At 40.7% G+C, this 19,646-nt stretch overlaps 1 protein-coding gene across 4 annotated transcripts; it reads left to right on the top strand.

Annotated features, from left to right (window-relative positions):
* The first annotated feature begins 422 nt into the window (after window positions 1-422).
* On the top strand, window positions 423-16,537 carry LOC120716437 (E3 ubiquitin/ISG15 ligase TRIM25-like). Of its 4 annotated transcripts, none has more exons than XM_040003983.1 (9): window positions 423-1,178; window positions 2,385-2,480; window positions 6,045-6,125; window positions 6,256-6,408; window positions 8,241-8,400; window positions 9,476-9,514; window positions 10,602-10,676; window positions 12,690-12,767; window positions 12,922-13,840. In XM_040003983.1, exons 1-9 carry the CDS (start codon window positions 579-581, stop codon window positions 12,957-12,959), a joined length of 1,320 nt encoding a protein of 439 aa, XP_039859917.1. In that variant the 5' UTR covers window positions 423-578; the 3' UTR covers window positions 12,960-13,840. The 4 variants fall into 4 exon arrangements, with proteins under 4 accessions (XP_039859917.1, XP_039859915.1, XP_039859918.1 ...); XM_040003981.1 differs by lacking the exon at window positions 12,922-13,840 and adding an exon at window positions 13,850-16,537 and having other exon boundaries at window positions 425-1,178; XM_040003984.1 differs by having other exon boundaries at window positions 425-1,178; window positions 12,693-12,767.
* The last annotated feature ends 3,109 nt before the right edge of the window (window positions 16,538-19,646 follow it).

Genomic DNA, 19,646 nt, shown 5'->3' with positions numbered 1-19,646 from the left:
ACTCAAACGGGTTCTCCTCCACACTGTCCTCATTTATAAAATGTTGACAAACTGAAGTATTACGGCTAACAGGTGCATTTTTACCATTTCAGTGCAGCCAGTATAGGCCTACTGCTAAAGAAACAAACAGTAAAAGTAGATCCTGAGTTTTTTCCACTGAGTTAACACAGACCAATTTAAGTCTTTCAGCAGCAACCAACCAACCTGCACAGTGAAGTCATGTTCTGTACTGGAGCAAGATGGTGCTAAATATACTTTGAACACACTTATTTCTTAAAACAGCTTCACAGGCGGTGTTAAATCTGTGATAGTTTTTTAGAGTAGGGCTCCTTGGTGTAAGTTAGCTGTAGAGTTTCCTGTCCACCTTAATGCATACATGCCTGTAAGACAATAATCAGGGCACGAGGGTGGCGCATAAACTAATGGGAGGTATGACATTGCGGAAGGCTATTCCTGTCTGCTTACCACGCCTCTTCACGATAACGTGAAAGTCAGGAAATGCTTGTATTAATATCAGGAACGGAGTGATCGGGCAGCTCAGAGCCGATCCGGGGAAGTGGACGGAGCCGACCGCTGAGATGGCTCAGGCGAATATCTCGGTGACGGAGAGCCAGTTCAGGTGTCCCATCTGCCTGGACATCTTGAAGGACCCGGTGTCTATCCCCTGCGGACACACCTACTGCATGGCATGCATCAACAGCTACTGGGACCGGGTGGACTCGGGTCAGTTCAGCTGCCCTCAGTGCCGGGACACGTTCAGCCCTCGGCCGGTGCTGCGGAGGAACACTGTGCTCGCCGAGGTTCTCGGCAAACTCAAGCTGAATGAGATTGACACAGCGCCGGAGGTCTACCTGGGGGGAGTCGGGGAAGTTCCCTGCGACTTCTGCACGGCGGAGAGTAAACTGAGGGCGGACAAGTCGTGCCTGGTGTGCCTGGCGTCTTTCTGCAAGCTTCACGTCCTGCCGCACCGTGAGGTCGGTACTTTGCGACGCCACAAGTTGGTGCCAGCGGTAGAATGTGTGGCGGAGAAGCTGTGCGCTCAGCACCGCCTGGGGCTGGAGCCCGAGGGGAGCAGCTCCGAGGCAGGGGCTGCGGTGGAGTGGAGCGGGTACTGCCTGCTGTGCCAGGCCGACCAGGAGGAAGCGCCCAGTGTGGAAGCGCAGAGAGCTAGGAGACAGGTACTGCTGAGAGAAACTCTGAGTATCGTATAATACAGCACAGAGTTAAGACTCTCACATTAAGTCAGGATACCCCGAAAAGTGTGTGTGGGGGGGGGGGACCCTCAGTGGGAAAGAGCCACATAAAATTTCTGTTCACTTCTAAAAAGAAAAACATTGTTCGATCAAACAAACAGGAAATACTTTCTTCTTCTCTTTTCTTAAAAATAAACTTAGTAGTGTTGAACTGAACGTACAGAATCCCCACAAAATTTACTGCAGATAATAAGCTGCTAAGTACGACTTTAGTATGTAGGAAGAGTCCAAACAAGAGTGAAATCGATTAACTAAATAGATTTAGATTTATAACTATTGCACTGTAAGGACGCCTTACAGCAGCAGTTGGCTGAGGTGATGCCACAGAAGTTAAATCATGCAAAATTATGTCTCAGTACCTGGACAGAGAAGATAAAACACTGTTCTGTTCTGTGCCAAACACCATCAGAAATAATAGCTGCACTATTTGTCCTGGCTTCAGATTTAATCTACAATCATTAAGTTAGACCTTTGCTTGCAGACGGTGCTCACAGCTTCTCTTAATGCTTTCCAACTTTGTGGATAGCAACTACAATAAAATCTTCTTGTTCTTTTCTTTACATTTTAAAATAAGCTGCATCAATGCATCCATACTTTAAAGTTAAACCTGAGCATAATGAGCATACATGTCCTTTCATTATGTTTGCAAATAATTTGATTTGTTAGGTTTAGGAAAATCCTAACAGTATAGTTTGTTGGTTCCTAAACCCAACCCAACCGCACTGAAAACAACCATTATTAATATCAGTTTCACCTTTATCATAGCCATCCACATGATGTTTGTGGGTGTGCTGTGGAGTATTTTATTAGCAATTTCCAAAGCTGCAATTTACAGTAACCATCCAGATAATTTTCAGTGGTGGTTTGCAAGCCAACTAATAATTAGTTAGTAATTACCTCTCAGTTTAGCATTTATTAATGATGTTGCTTATGAACAGTTATCAGTCTTTTAAAAGATAAGGCACTTGTATAACAGCTGTGTTATATGAGATATTTTACGAGCTTTCACCACATGGACAGTAATTCCCCCGAATGCAGTAAAAATGCTCATGCCAAATATCTGAATGGATGTCTTATTCTCTAATTGTTTGTCTGTCCATCTCTCCATCTGTTTCTCTGTTTGTCTGTCAGCTCCAGCTCCAGGAGTCTCAGAGGATGGTCCAGGGGAGGATACGGACCGGAGAGAGAGAGCTGCAGGAGTTTCAACAAAACTTGGAGTCTCTCAAGGTGACAAAAACACAAACACACCCAGTATGTCCTGATGATTCTGTGGCCTGTGGGTAGTTCTTGGTACTGGGAAATTAACTGGCACACCAGGAACTTACCTGGAAAATGTTAGCTGTTGTCACCCAACACCTCAGCTTCTCTTACAGACAGGACAAACTCATAGACACACCTGTGTCACAGATCAGTAGAAAACTGCTCATTGGGTATAGGTAAATGTATGTATCATGGTAATTGGGCTATTAATATCCTTAAAAGATGACTTTTCAAGTAGTAAATGTAATTGTAACAGGACGTCTTTTTAGAGTTAATGACTGGCCGACCAGATGTAACCTAATGTCCATAGATGTCTAGTACTTGTGGTGTATCGCACTAATTAACAGAAACAAACTAATCCATCAGCCTCTAACACTGGCCTGCTGAAACTTTTGACCACTCTTCTGTGATAAATGTCTTCATTTTAGTGGGCTTCAGCTCTCCTGTTCCCACCTTTGGATGATCTAACATGCCTAGGACCATTACCATCGTTGAAAGTTCCACTATAGTCTCAATTTCAAATTTCAGACATGCCTTCAAGCTTTCTTCAAGCAGTTTGATATGATGCCGATAGTTTTCTAGCTCTCCATCCATTGACATGGCAATGAACCCCAAAGCATGACATTTCCACCAACATGCTTCACAGCAGGTGTGACTTCCACTGGCACATCAGCTCCTGGGCTGAATTTGCTGGAGCAACCAGTCGAATATGCAACTTACACTCACTGGACACTTTATTAAGGACACCTTGCTTGTAACAGGCTGGACCCACTTTTACCTTCAGAACTGCTCCAGTTCAGCATGGCATAGTTTTGAAAAGGTGCTGCTCTGTTGGCTGCACATCCATGATGTGAATCATCCCAAAAATGCTACACTTTTCATTGGCTCGACTCATTTTTTCACACCACCGTGTTGCAGAGCGTAGTGTGAGATGGAAACCTGCTCAGTCCTCTTTGTGTTTTTAACACTGTAATATTTCATGACACTGACCTTGAAATGAGTGTAGAGAGAGAAAGTTGGAAAGCCATTAAGATTCAATCAATTCAAAGGGAGACAGGAAACCACTGGAAAGATGCTGAAACAGACACTGTGAAATAACTCTGTGCTCTCCTTTACTTCTTTCTGTTCAGACTTTTGTATAAAAATCCACAATTTTTGTTTGTTTGTTTTTACAAAATCCTGTAAACTAATGATTCATATGCTCTATAATGACACTGAGTCTGCTTTAACTGAGAATTATGGGGGTTTTGAAATTGCTAATAATAATTTAATATTTGTCTTTTTTTCAATTCCAGCTACTTGTTTGACATTCAGTATTTTTAATGTATCCTGTTTTTAAAAAATGACCTCTAATTCAAGTATCAGTTGTATATTTTGAGTTCACTGTGACTGACCAACTCTTTTGTTTTAACGTTGTTATTTACAGCTGTAAAAGAAAATACACGCATGCGCTCGCTTTTAAATTAGTCAAATGTTATTTTAACTGTTTTTGATTTTCTCTCAGGTTATCATAGTTAAGTTGCATGTTGTTATTGTTATTATGCAATGTAGGCAAGACTCACGCAAATTTTTCCCCTGCACACCAACATCCTGCCTTCCGGGGATCGTGTTAGTTCCAAGTACAGTGCCAATTTGTATTCTAGTTTCTCTGACACCCTTTCAGACTTCCAGGAAAGCTGTTTCTCCTCCCTCCCCCGAGCATCGTCTCCTTCCATCCACTCTTGGGAAGTCACTCTATCCGCTCACAGTAACCTCAGACAGATACCCTGTCATCTTGGCTTGTTGCTCTGGAGGTTGAAATTGTAATCATGTGATTCTGGTTAGTTTGCCTGTTATATTAGCAAATTAAAAAATATTTTTAATTTTAATTTTTAAAAATAATAATTAAAATGGTAATGGATCTACTTAAACGTGCAGGATGTTAAATGTTTATATTTAGTGTATTTTTACTCATAAAACCTACAAAGAACTAAATGGGAAAATTTTCCGTTCTGTCCCAAAAGGTTGAAATCTGAACTTCTACATATCCACAATGTAGTTTTGTAATTTAACAAATATAAAGTGTAATATTCTCTTTAAAGTGCTGAATTGGTCAACATTTTTTGCAGTGAATATATTGGGATAACATTTTCACCATATATAAAGAAAAAAAGAGTCCATAAATTGAGTACTGTGTAATAAAGTGATATGACACAGGGAATAAGAATTGAACATGATAACTGAAATGTATTTTATACTTGCTAAAAAAGTCTTTGTAGCTAATGACACCTTCAAGATACCTCCGGTACAGAAAAACTGCATTGCTCCGATGTGATTTTGGTCCATTCTTCCACACAAGCTGTCTTCTGATCTTAAACGTCCACCATCATTTCATCTTCAGCATCCTGGTTGATGGCAGCAGATTCTTGTCTCTGTACGTTGCTCCATTTATCCTTCCTTCAGTTATATGAAGTCTGCCAGTGTCATATGTTGAAAAACAGCCCCACACCATGATGTTCCTACCACCAGGCTTCACTTTTGGTGGTTTATGGGTTGATGTGCAGTGCCACAATGCTCTGCGAGTGTTCAAGTTGTCATTACCTGTAGTTTTTAGCCCTAATATGTGGCTACATACTACAGACTGTGTATAAAAGATGGACCTAACCACAGCTGGGCAATGATGGCCACCTTATGTCCATAACAAACCTGTTGGTTTGTGATTTCCACATTATGAAGCCTCAACATTAGATATAAAAGTTACTATAATGGGTGAACTAAGTAATGCTAGCACACTGCATCCGTAAATCGTGCATATTTCATGCACAGTCACAAATAAATGCTAATTGATGCCAAATAACAGTCTAATAAAACACTGTAATTTTACTCACCATGCCCAAGCACTCAGGGAGACACCAACACTAAAATAGACGAGGTCTATTTTCAAATTACCAAAGGTGACGCCTAACTGATGGCTGCTAGCTTCTTCTGGGCGTGCCATCAGTCAAAGCTACCTCGCCTTATTACGCCCTAAAAAATTCCAAACAAGTGAGTAACACAAAAATTCACTTACCATACAGTTATAGTAAAGGTGAAATTGATATAGGTGATATATGGCCTAAGTGTGTGCACTAGGCCATAGACCTGTCAGTGTCACTGCTAAAGTTGGATATTTTAACATGGGAGTCTCAGTGGATCCACTCTTGGATGAAGCCTCATTTGTTTTTTTGGCGTAATTTTTCGTCACCAAAGTTTTCTACTTGTTAATTACCCATATAATTGTGTTCATTGTAAGAAAGTTTGTATGCCTGGATGAAACTACAATAAGCATGTCTTAAACACTGTGAAATAAGAATTTTTCTCACTCCTAATGTAGAGAGTGAGGCCATTCGAAATGACATGGGTTTCTTTTTGAAGTATGTCATGAAGATATGTCTGTTAATATATCATAAGGCTGTTGAGGATGCCATCAAAGAGTTTTCCAGAAGATTGCATTCTCTGCTTTATGCCGTCTTTAAATACATGCTCTGTTCTACTCTAATGTGCGTCTTTTAGGTGTCGGCGTCTGCTGTTCTGGAGGATGGTGAGGCTCTGTTTGCTGATATGGCACTATGCCTGGAGAAAACCAAGGCGGAGGTGAGTAGCAGGAGCTAGAAGCATAAGTTCTAATATTGCCAGTATTTGCAACAGTAGCAGCTCTGAGGAGAATAATGTGAAACGTTCACAGTTTTGTAAGGGAATTAAATCTTCTGCTTGTGTGCTATAGGCCCGAGCGAGGCTGGAAGCGAAAGAGCGCGCAATCGTGGCGAGAGCTGAAAGTGACATAGAGCTGATGGAGAAGGACCTGGAGGAGCTGAGGAGGCGAGACGAGGAGATCAGCCAGCTGCTGCAGTCTGAGGATAATGCTCATTTCTTACAGGTGAGGATGAATGCAGTTTGCTGGTTACAAAGGGAAGGAAGTTTGTTACATTATTATATAAGTTTGTTCATGGAAAGACACTAGGTCGGCTTAAAAGTCATTCTTTAATATCACTTACTTATATACTTACTTAAAGGAGACCTGTTATATGTTTCCTTCTTTTCTGCCATATGCTGACATTAAACATGGCTAAACTTGACAATCATGAGGGACACATAAATACATGTGATCTTTGTGAGGCAAAAAGATTTCAGACTGCTCTAAACGTTCAGTTCCCGAAATATTTTTCTTTACTTGTGGTCCTCTATGATGTCACTGAGATCAAACATAGTCATCTAAGGCAGCGGTCCCCAACCCCCAGGCCTTGGACCGGTACCGGTCCCTGAGTCGTTTGGTACCGGGCCGCGAGAGTTGAGGCTCAGGTGTGAAATGTATGGTTTTCAGGGTTTTTATCGGTTTTCAGCGTTATTTTGTTATCGTTTTTTCGTTAACACGGTTTTCCTGGGTCTTTTCACGTGTGTTATGAATAAATCTTATTTTTTTCGGTACCGGTACTAGTTTTATTTTGTTGTATTTATCCGCGACACCTTAAAGGTCGGTCCGTGAAAATATTGTCGGGCATAAACCGGTCCATGGCGCAAAAAAGGTTGGGGACCGCTGATCTAAGGGGTACAACTCTGGTTATGAGCACAGAAGCCCCTCCCATTACCTACCAAACCTTCTGTTTCTGAGTCTCAACCAAATCAAAAAGAAGAAAGCTTAAAAAGAAGGTGGCCACACAGGGAAAGGAGCTTAAACAGACAAGACAGAAACGAATTTGGGTAGCTGCACCAAGGCCTAATATAAGATGCATACACTGCTCCCAAAATTAAAAAAAAAAAAAAATCAGATTTCAGTGAAGCAAGCAACTCACGATGGATATTCTTACTGATGTGGATTCGATAATGTGTTAGGAATTAGAAGATGCCACATCATTTAAAGGAAATGAAAAGACACATCAAAAATCAAAATGAACAAATAATGAGGTAGGTTAGTCCATTTTGATAAAATTTAATTGCAGCAACTCAAAGTAGTAATCAGTAGTTTGTTAGGCCCTCACATGCTTGTATGCATGTTTTTGGCAACTCCAATACAGTCCTTGCTTATCACCTGTCCTTCACAGCAAACTGAAACAGACGTTGTAGGTCACTGGACACAATCCCATGCGCATCATGAACGTGCAGGTGCAAGTGTTCGGTTTATTGGTGAAGTTGTAGAACTTTGTAATTCCATGACGGGTGAGAACAAACTGATAAAATATTGAACTAACTTCAGAGTAAAAGAAAGAAAAGACTTCATTCTCACATTTGAGACACTGGGGCTATCAGATGTTCTCAATTCTTTCCAGAAAATCATCAATTATCCAAACGGCTGCTGATTGATTATCTGTTATTGGCTCATCAATTAAAACAGAATTGGTTGCTGCTGTGCTTCAAAGGACGCCTGCACATCGCCCACTTTTACTCTCGATTGTTCTCACTCAGAAAAATCAAATCGTTAGCAGCTCTTGTATTAGATACTCACCCATTACTGTTAATGCATCCTGGAGGACATAAGAACTCACCTGAGTGGGTACTTAGAAAGATCCAGTCAGTGTGTGAACGAGTTATGAGCAGAAAGAACGGATGAAAGGAGAGAATGAGTCAGCAGTGGCTAGTGGAAAAAGACGGCAACTGCCTAAGTGTTATTTTCAAATTTAATTGTACGAGGAATTGAGGGTGGAGGGTGGGGGGAAGGCGGGCCAAATCTGCAGCGCCTGGAGTATAGTTTCCACTCTTTTCTCATCGGCTCAGGCCACCCAGCTGCTCTACATGCCTTTCGCCACTGGTCGGCACTCCGGCACCCTCAGCCTGCCCACGGAGGCCTTCAGTGGTGCCAGGAGAGCACTGGGCCATCTCCGTAGCCACATAGAGGAGGTCTGCAGGGAGGAGGTCGACAAGATCACCCCCGCAGGTAGGTAGCACCACCTGGACTCAGGATGAGCTTCAAAGATGCTAACACCGACTCACAGTTAGGGATGGGAATTGATAAGAATTTAGCAATTCATTATCAATATGACTTATCAATTCTCAATGGCTCTCAATGAGAATATCACATTACCATTACATTCATGGGAATTAATAACATGCCGAGTGGTCAAATGTTTGTGCATGTTGGAGGTATTTCTCCTCTTTGTTGTGATCAGTGTTGGCGTCATTACTCAAAAAAGTAAATAAAAAAAGTTATTGCAGATATTACACAGAGCAATTTTCTAAAAAGTAACAACGTACGTTACTTAATTTGTTACTACATTTGTTATACTACTCGTTACGTTCCTTTCATGTTACTTTGTAAAATGACCTGAAACACTGTCAACAATATAAACCTACAGCCCCACACACCAACACAGATCCCTGTCCTGATGAGCATGCACGTGACTCTTAGTATTTTGGTGTCAACACAGAGCTGACAGCACAAATCAAAGATGAAAACCAGCACAAAGAGACTTTAAAGCGGTCGACACAGGAGTTCTACTTTAGAAATGTGGACAGGTAGAAACAGGGGCTGCAGCCTGACTGCTCATCAGTTTGTTACCTGTTGAAGTTCAGCAGCGGCTGACTTCACAGCAAATGATGGCTCATTTTATCACAGTGCTGGACTTGGTCAGCATTTACTCAGCTTTAACGTCAATCTGGGCTCTTGGTTAGCTTAGCGTTAGCATTCTGTCTTTGCAGGTGCTTGCTAAGAGCCAAAGTTGTAATGTAATGTCCATATCCACGCCAAAGACTGCGCCACTATTTTCCTCCTCCGACACACGAACTGAAATCAGCTGGTCGTAGCGAGAGTGCAAGAGGGATCGATAGGCAGGAAGATTCCAAGGAACTGGCCTACTGGGAACCGGTTTTTGTAGAGAACCGGTTCTCGATTCCCATCCCTACTCATGGTCTATATTTGGATCATATCACAAGTCCATTTATGGATTCATAATACATATATGAGCTGTATGTGCACTGTGTTATTATTATTTTTGTTATTATTTCTCTTCCAGTTAATGATAACTACAAATCTGGTGGAGAGCATGTAAAAAGTAAGCACAACAAACACGACACACACAAACATGCACAGTCAAAGCTCAGGGTGACCCGTTTTTACCAGGTTTTCCATGACCTTTAACACCGAGTGGAATTGTTAATCATTGATGCTGAAGAGGACCAGGATGAGCTCCTCTCTATTCTAATCTGTTCATTTTGGTGTCATTTGAAGCAGCACCGTCCACATTATATTAGGGGGTTAGCACAAAGATAGTGGAGCTAATTAAGACATGATGTGATTAAGGGATTGTAGTGTGGATCCATCAGTGTGAGCACTTTCTGCAGTGGTCTACATATTATAGAAACTATTTCATTGCTGTAAAAAGTGTGAAACAGGTTTCTTGCAGCAAAACCATTACATTAAAGTTCAGTGTGTTAAATACGTTGCAGCTGTTTATGGACAGACTTCAGACATTTTATCGTCCCATCCTTTTACTTTTTTATAAGCATGTTAGCACGCTGAGATAGTGGACACAGCATGTTCCCATGTTGCTGATAGCATTTTTCTCAAAGCACTGCTGTAACTGCAGCCTCAAAAAGTTGCCGGCATAACTGCAGATTTGTTATTAATTCATTTTTTATATTTTTTTCCTAAGAGCTTTTTTAACCTCCTAAGACCCGAACTCTTCCATGGCAGCATTTTTAATTTCTCTTTGCTATTTGGGCTGATTTGGACCTGATGAATGTAAAAACAAAGAATTACGTGATTTTTATTTTTTTTTACCTTATTTTTGTTTCTGAGAAAAATGAGATTCACATATGAGGACATTCACATTAAATTTCGATAGAACAGTGGCAGTGTAACGTCCTCGTCAGTGGATATCAGGCCCTTGTAGAGCAAAATTTGGTATTTTGGTCTAGACAACCCAAAATGTGTAGTCAACATATGTGGACGCCAGGTCCTAGGAGGTTAAATTGGGTTTTTGTGGGGGTTTTATGTGCTCAGAGGGGATGTTTCTTTCTTTCTTTCTTTTAATGGAAACTCTCCAAATTTGTGAATTTGACTGAGTGGCATGTTGTTTGTTGTGACATTATTTCAAACCAAATATCATTCATACCATTCATATCTGTTGTATTGGGGAGGTGGTCGAATTCACAGTGCGGTGAACTCCAAACCTCAGCAAGTGCAACTGTCTACAGGGCAACATGCAACCAGGGGTAAGTGGCAAAAAGATAATGTAATATAATGTAATGTAGTAATACTTACTTTGTGTACAAAAACAGTCTCTCGCATTTTTCTGGAGGAATTTTGGCTCACTCTTCTTTACAATGTTGCTTCAGTTCATTACACAGCATTTCAGTCAGGTCGACTTGGCCATCAAAACATCCTGATTCTTTTATTTTGAAGCTGCTGAACATGACCTGACATCTCACTTCAGTTTACTTTGGTATAAAGTGGAGACTGCGAGGTGCTCGGGTCCAGTGGCTGCAAAATGAGCCCAAATCATCACACCTCCACCCCCATGCCTGGCAGTTAGTGTGGGGTGTTTGTACTCATATGCTCTGACTTTTTTCCTCCAAATGTGGTGCTGTGCATTTTGGCCAAACTGTGTGGTCTCATCTATCCACAAGTCTTGTAGTTTGTTCAAATGCAGCTTTACTGTGCTGCCATGTTTTTCAGAGAAAAGAGGTTTTCTCTGAAAAACCTTTTCAAATAAAAAGTCTTGTTCAGTATTTTTTCTAATTGTGCTGTCATAAACTTTAACATTTAACATGCTAACTATGCCTTTAAAATCTGCTCACATTTGCTGATGATCAGCAAATCAAGTGATTTGATTAGCAGCGCCTGGCTGCTACTCACCATCCCTATAGAAACAATAAGCATGCACTTAGTTTTTCACCAGGCTGCATAGTGTCATATGAAATGTTTCTTTTCACATGACTATAATTTAATATAATAAATATGATATATCCAAATGACATGAGATCCTGCCTCTCCCGGATCCTGGTTCTGTTTGACGTCTCTTTCTGTTAAAAGTGAGTTTTTCTTTCCCATTGTTGCCAAGCGTTTCCTCATAGGGGATCGCCTTAATTGGGGGGTTCTCTCTGTAATACTGTGGGGAGGAGACTGTTGCTGTGAATTGGTGCTATATGAATAATACTGAACTGAAATGCACTGCTTTGGTGTGCGCTCCCCAGTTTGGGAGATTTCTGTTGCCTCCTCTTGAATATCAAGGGACTTGCCTTGTTTTAGTGCATCAGAGAAATACAATTATAGCCCAGGTACCTGTGAACTGACGTGTGATAAGAGGCTTACTCTCATGACAACAACAGTAAGTTACCGACAAGTAACCAGATCATGATTCAAGGAAAGCGACATTACAAGTGTTATCTCCAGTGTCACTGCATTACAGAGAAAGGTCTGCATGATATTCATAACAAAAGAAAATGTATCACAGTGGGGATTTTAATGACTTACCATTCCACCACCATGCTACGAGGTGGCATGGTGGTAGGTTGGATTGCGCTGTTTGAACCCTGCTTGAAGGGTACAATAAGTGCTGTGTGAATGTGTTGTGCTTTTGGAATCAATAAAACTAGAAAGGCACTTTTAAAGGGGCTTTTAAAGTGCACAACATTACATAAGTTTAAATAAGTACAAGGTAGTGTATAGAGTTTAGCAGTGCAGACCGTCCTGCAACGCTTAATTCGATTTTCATTAAATTCTTAGATTGTACCGCCTTACAGAACCTCTAACATGGTTACAGTCTGATTCTGTTTGTTCAGAAATCAAAAATGCGAGTCCCAGAGTCAACCTAATCATGGTGTGTTCATTATTAACATGTTACAAATTTAATAAATGCCAGTAAAGGTTAAGTTATGTGTTCAATAACTACCTTCCAACCAAGCCACCCACTCTTGGTACTGCTGAACCTTGGACAGCGACGGTCAGCCATCATGATAAAGGGCCAACAGCATGAAAACGCTGCCTCTAAGTTACTAAACTGCATGTAAACATGTTTCCTATTTCTGTTTAAGCTGGTTTAAAATACAAAGAAATGTTTCCATTTGTTAACTTGAAAACTTTTGTGGTGTTCCCAACGTGCTATTCAAAAATCATTCAACATTTTGCTCATCATCCCTCTACCGCTTAAGCAAAAGAAGATAAAAAATGTTTTATTGATACAATTTGTTCAGCAGGCACTTTTCTGTTTTTTTGTCTCGTTCAAGCAGCACCAGTGTCGTTCCCGCTGTCCTCTCTGTCTCTGCAGGCGCCTGATCAGAGGATGAGGGCAGCTTTCCTCAGGTGTAAGTATATCATCTTTTTTCCCTTAAGTATGACTCAGAAGCATGCTTTTTTCCTTTTTTAGTGCCTTTTTTAGTCCCTGGTACACCCATTGAGAGCAAGCACCCTAATTGTCATTACCCATCTTTCTCTGCTTTGTCACCTCTTTTCCCTCAGTCTTTGCTTGTTCTGCGTCCTCCTACTTGACCAGATAATAAGAATCCTGCTGGGAAATCTGAAACCTCAGTCTAGATGCTCATTATTGATGGATGGACATCATACTGTATTTATGACTTCCTGGTCTATCATTAAGATCAGCACCATGTTCCAACACGACTGAGCCTGCTGACACAATGACAGCATTACCAGCACCTGTCAGGGTTTAATAATTCATTTGGTCAGTGTCTGTGTGTCGTTTGTGTCCACTGTGCCAAAAAGTCAACTGAAATACTGCAAACTGAGGTTTTCCCCTCAGTGGGAAAACCTCTACAACCTGACAGAGTAGACAACAGCTGGTTCAGTTCTCTGCTAAATTAGGACGATAATAGCAAGTTTTCTCCTGATGCCAACTTTATTCTGACTTTATAAGAGGAGGAAAATCAAATGGAGAGTGGGGAGAATTAGAATGCAGCTGGTTGGTATGGCATCATGACCATCTTGGAGTTTTGAAAACACATTTGATCAGCAAGCGATGGATCTTACTGTGAAACTGTTCTCATTGTCAATCACAGGTTGTTAGCTAATGAAAATATCTCCCTTTCTAATAAACAGAATACCCAAAATTTTTAAGATGAAACTGAAATGAATTGCTCATCAGGAAGTTGTTTACAAAGGTCAGACCTGAGACACCTTTACTTCCAGACTTCTATAGAACGTTTAAATTGTCTTCACATTTCAGAATTTAAAGTTTTATGCATCAATTACCCTCAAACACCCACTCCTCTGCTTAACAGAAAAGTGTTCTGTAGTGTTATGGCCACCTGACGAGTTTCAATTTCAATCAGTCATAAATCCTTAGTGAGCTACATTTGCAATCCAACTGTTTCATTCAGAGCCTTTTTGGTGTTTAACTGTTAGTTTTTTTCTTTCTGTTTCCTTGCTCTAGTTTCGTGCCATCTGACCTTTGATCCCGAGACAGCTCATCCTACCTTGGTTCTCCTGGAGGGGCCCCAGGGTGCTCATTGTGGCGAGGAGCCACAGCCATACCAGCCTCATCCACAGCGCTTTGACTCAGTGGCGCAAGTCCTGTGCAGGGAGGGCCAGTTTGGTGGTGCCAGCTACTGGGAGGTGGAGTGGAGAGGAGGTGGGTGGATTGACATAGGCGTCACCTACCGTGGGATCGGGCGCAAAGGTGGCGGGAAGCCCTGCCTGCTTGGGCGCAACGAGCACTCTTGGCGGCTGAGGTGTAGTCATGCTGGATATGCTGCATGGCACGATAACCGCAAGACCACGGTCGCTGCACCGCCCTCCCCCAGGATCGGCGTGTTTCTGGAGCGCCAGAAAGGAGCTTTGTCCTTTTACAGCATCTCGGACTCCATGGTGCTCCTGCACACTTTCCATTGTTCGTTCTCTCAGCCGCTATACCCCGCCTTCCGTTTGGATCTGGACTCAACTCTTGTCATCTGCCCTCATGAGGGAAGCTAACTATGCCCCCATGTTTTTCCAGGACGTGTCATTTATCTTCTGGAGGAAAGGGCTGTTCGCTCTGCCAATCGATATGAGTGAGTGGTGGGGAAATGGCACTTTTCTGTGTAATTCTCTTTGACTGTAATATTCTCTTTGATAACTGCCAGGTTGAGCGGCAGAATTGCATAATTTTTTTAACAGCATGCATGTTTTTTACAGTGTACTTTATTACATAAAAGCCCATGTGTCATCATTTAAACCAGATACACACAGGTTAATAAATATACACATATACATATATATAAACTGATGCTTTCAGCAAATTGAAAATATACCCTCAAGTTGGATTTTATGCTAGCTTTAAAAGACTGCAAAAGTTGTGTACTTGGTTCCCACAGCTAATTAGCTAACTGGTAACAGGCCATAGACCAGGGGTTCATCACATTGTGAAAGACTGTTTGAGCAAATATTTAAACAAGAAAACAGTTTCTCAGAAATGGGAAAGAATTTCTGGTCCATAATAAGCCATTATCATGGGTGATTTCCACATCTGTGAAAGCACCATTATTGTTGGCTGATACATGCAAGTTTGGGGGCAACACATGCTTTCAAAGCCAGTATTTTCAGGGAGGTCTGTGCTTATTTAAAGGTACAGTAAGTGGTTTTTTAATTTTATTTATTAGAAAAATAGTGTACTCAAAAATATACATAGATCAGTCAGTAATTATGCCACCCAACAAATTGATGCATTCTTATAAACTTTAAGTGAATTCATTAAAAATACATCGGAGCATGCGTCGGTTTGTGGAAGGCACCATGTTGCCCACCATCTACAGTATAGTAGCTGAGTTGGACATCACCCTTCCACCTAATTGTGTTTCATGTACATGACTATAGACCGGCCAAATACATAATACACCTTACAACTTTGTATTTTACAGTTCCTTCAAACTATATCTGACTATTTAACATTTGAACATGTACATTTTTATCATTTTGTCTTTTTCTTTACCTCTCCTCACTCATTTCTAGCTTATCCTGTTCCTTCTTACCTTAACCTCATCTCCTGAACTGAAGTTAGGGTTCTAAATTAGAACTTCTAATGTGCATAATCATGCTAATTTACGATATTGTCACAATTACTTATTGTTACCAACAAGCCAGCTAAACAACAACTGCTATTTACAAGTTAACATTAGGCCAGCTAATGTTAGGAAAGTGTTTATCACTTTCCCTGTGATAAACACTTTGTTTCAGAGTATCCCATTGTATCAGAGTTTACTTGCTAGGTGTCCAAGTCCAACATAATGCCAGCTAACAGCAGCTAACAACGGTAAAAACAGCGGTGCTTATCAGCAGCTCACTGAGGTTCGCTTCACTGACTTATCGGCTTGAATCGTAGTCCTTTCACTAAATTTTACAGCATCTACCAGAGCAAACAGCATATTGATAGCTAAATGTCGAACGGCTGTGGTCAGAGGTGATTCGTGTGTCAAAAAAAGTACTGCAAAACTGCAAAACACATATTCATTGTTTAATTCCCGATTTATTGCTAAGTGAAAAGTGTTTGTCCACCAGCAGGCACCATAGCTGGAATTATTACACTTGAATTGAGATGAGTTGACTGCACCGCCCTCCCCCAGAGCTCAGTTGACTGCAATTTACTGACATCTGGTGGTGAGATTTTACACACTCTACCTTTAAGTAAGACACTGCCAGACCACATGAGTACTGTTGAACAGGTTATATGATGTGTCCCAAAAAATGAGAGAATATTTGATTATAGAGCAACAGGTCTGGAAAACCGTGATAAATATTCCTCAGTCTTGACTTTGTGTTGCTGGCATCAAATTTAAAAGGACTATTTTTTTTTACATTTTCTTTTTACTTTTAATTACAAAAATTTATTAGTTTTAACAGGAATGTTTACTTTTTTAAAATTTAATTTTAATTACAGTGTGCTGACCTTGTTGTAATATCAGGTGGTATTTGTGTTCCAGTAAGACATGGATGAGTTACTATGAGTTAACATACAATTATAAATATGCTCATATTTTGTAATATTTTTGAACATTTTTTGTGTTTTTGCCTCTGTGACAGATGTTTACTGGGAAAAAGCCATATTCACAGATTTACTGAGCAATGGAGTATAAAAAGAAGAACCATACACTTCAGCGTGTTTGTAGAAATCATTTGACTGGAAACATGTGCGACAGTGTTTCCCACAGATTCTAAATCAGCAACAGAGAAATATTCATTGGTTTCTCCTCCCTTTGTGTTTGATGTTATTTTCATAGGGTTGTACATTTATAGGAGTCAAAGGTTATTTTTTTCCATTATCAGTTATACTAATGTGACATGGGAAACCTCTGGGCATTTTTTCAATTAAACCTGCAGAAGTGACCTCAGCTTCAGATAAATTAAACGTTGTTTTGTAGGTTAGCAAGTCATTTTCTTTGGGTAATGTTTTTCATGTTTTTTCATGCAAAAGTCTATACATGTTGCATTGCATTAATCTTAAATTAAATGAAGGAATAGTTTAATATGTTAAAAAAAATGCTTACAGAATTCTGTTGGGAAAAGTTGTAGCACGATAAATATGGATGTACAATTTCTTAAGGTACTCAACGGGCAGGTTGTCCCACTTCTTGTTTGTTTAGCCTGAGTTCTGTCTTATTATCCTTGAATGATTCTGTTATGTTGACATTAAGACTCTGTGGAAACCATACTGGCTGTTTATCTTGCTGCTGGAGACAGCTCTTTATGACTTTTGTCAAATATTTAGGGTCAGTGATGTGCTCCAGAGGAAAACTGGGACTAATCATGAGCCTTTCCTTGTGGTACTGTGCGATGGAAAACAATCAAAAGATCCAAGTGCCTCAAACATTTGCACAGAACAACACTTGCTATCATTGCAGCACTTTGATTGCTTCTAAGTCTATGATTATAACTTTTATCTAAGCAACTCAGATTCTATCAAATCACATACATACCGATCTCATTCATTTTTATTGATGTAGCGCCAAATCACAACAACATTCGGCTCAAGGTACTTTGTACTGTAAGTTAACACCCCACGTTAATACAGAGAAAACCCAACAATCAAATGGTGACAGTGAGAAGGAAAAACTCCCTTTTAACAGGAAGAAATATCCATCATGCAAACCCTTGAGTTGGTTCGGGGTGAGGGGAGTATGACGGAACAAAAAGAAAAAACTGTGGAAGAGAGCCATTCAGTGGAAAAAAAATACTTTCTGTGATTTTAAAACTGTGGGGTGACATAAAGAAGATCATGTCTTCCATCTGAATGGACACCATACTATAGCCACTGCCTTTCTTGACTTGGCAGGGGTGGGGGAACTCCAGGCTTCAATGGGTGGTGTCCTGCAGGTTTTAGATGTGTTCTTGATCCAACAGCTGATTTAAATGGCTAAATTATGTCCTCAACATGTCTTGAAGTTCTCCAGAGGCCTGTTAATGAACTAATCATTTGATTCAGGTTTGTGGACCCAGGGTGAGATCTAAAACCTGCAGGACACCGGCCCTTGAGGCCTGGAGTTCCCCACCCCTGACTTAGAGGGTTGTTTTCTTTTTAAAAGGCACTTTTGCAGAGGATTATGATCACCTGACCAGACACTGTGTAGGGCCTTCAAACCAAACTATGGAAGAACCTCAGAATGCAACACAACCTCACAGGTACAGATAAATGTGTATATATATCATTCACAGAGCTATTAGAAAATATTTACATTTTTTTTTTTTTTAACATGGAGTGCACTATTCCACAAGCTGTAGGCCTGTATCATGAAGTCTGTAAAATAAGCATCCTTATGTATGTTTGTCTACCCGCTGTGCTTCTGTTACTGTTAATATTACTTATATTATATATGTTGTCTTACCAAATATGAGTTTATTCCTTTCACTCAGCTCACAAAAAAACTGATCCATCAGGGTCTAAACATGCAGTGAGTTTTTCTTAATAGTGAAAAGATTGATAGTACTTGTTAAAATGATTTATTTCAGATGTTTCTTGTATTTTTTTTTCCTTGTTGTTGTGCAATAAACTCTATATTTTATGATTTTCTTCCCTAATAAAATGGCTTGACCTTTACTTGAAACCAAATTTTCACATATTGAGAATTCAATTCAATTTTATTTATATAGCGCCAAATCACAACAGCAGTCGCCTCAAGGCGCTTTGTATTGTACAGTAGATCATACAATAATAGATACCGAGAAAGACTCAACAATCATATGACCCCCTATGAGCAAGCACTTTGGCGACAGTGGGAAGGAAAAACTCCCTTTGAACAGGAAGAAACCTCCAGCAGAACCAGGCTCAGGGAGGGGCGGGGCCATCTGCTGGGACCGGTTGGGGTGAGAGAAGGAAGACAGGATAAAGACATGCTGTGGAAGAGAGACAGAGATTAATAACAGATATGATTCAATGCAGAGAGGTCTATTAGCACAGTGAGTGAGAAACTGGTGACTGGAAAGGAAAAACTCAATGCATCATGGGAATCCCCGGCAGCCTACGTCTATTGCAGCATAACTAAGGGAGGATTCAGCATCACCTGGTCCAGCCCTGTTACGCCCCACTTAAAAACGAAGTGTTGACTGGGGTGAGGGGTAACACAAAGTGAAAGAGAAAACATGAACTACTGGAGAATAGATGTCATTAAACATGATTTATTGCCCGAAACTAATACAGTAAAAATAAACACAGGGAAGCTCTCTTCTTCAGGGTCTCCAAGGCCAAAACAACAAACAAAACACCCCCTTTAGCTAAAAATCAAACCAAGTACTCTCTAACCAAAACAAAATACAATGGCTGAGCTCCCTGTCTAACCAAAGCAGGAGAAAACAGTTGAAACAAAAATGGCAGAGAACCCCTACCTGCTTCCACAACGATGAACTAATTAACACAGTAAGGGCACACCTTTGCTTACAATAAAAGAAAGAAAACCAAAGTTTCACGGAGTTTAAGGTCTCTCACACTCACTCACTCACTCACTCACTCACTCACTCACTCACTCACTCACTCACGCCTGCTGCCCAAAACACTATAGCTCACAGCTCTGGCAAAAATGGGGGAAGTGGCAGCGGTGTGGCAGTTTAGTATGGCAGACTATATGCCGTGGCTGACGAGCTGGAACACACCTCAGCTGTGGCTCATGAGGCAGACCTGCAACACAAGAAAAAGGAGAAAAAAAACTCTTCCACAGAGGGAGAGCCACTAGAGGTCAGCGACCGTAACAAGCCCTAACTATATGCTT

The sequence above is a fragment of the Simochromis diagramma genome, unplaced genomic scaffold, assembly GCF_900408965.1.
Source record: "Simochromis diagramma unplaced genomic scaffold, fSimDia1.1 OVJJ01000325.1, whole genome shotgun sequence".
Lineage (NCBI taxonomy): Eukaryota > Metazoa > Chordata > Actinopteri > Cichliformes > Cichlidae > Simochromis > Simochromis diagramma.
Note: the sequence above shows the minus strand (reverse complement) of the source record. Positions and strands in the feature narration are given on the sequence as shown.

What these genes read in the sequence shown, in the direction of transcription:
- LOC120716437 (XM_040003981.1), top strand. Translation starts at nt 579, where the DNA reads ATGGCTCAGGCGAATATCTCGGTGACGGAGAGCCAGTTCAGGTGTCCC. An exon ending in AAAACTTGGAGTCTCTCAAG is followed by an intron (nt 2,481 to 6,044) that starts GTGACAAAAACA and finishes TGCGTCTTTTAG; the next exon opens with GTGTCGGCGTCTGCTGTTCT. An exon ending in TGGAGAAAACCAAGGCGGAG is followed by an intron (nt 6,126 to 6,255) that starts GTGAGTAGCAGG and finishes TGTGTGCTATAG; the next exon opens with GCCCGAGCGAGGCTGGAAGC.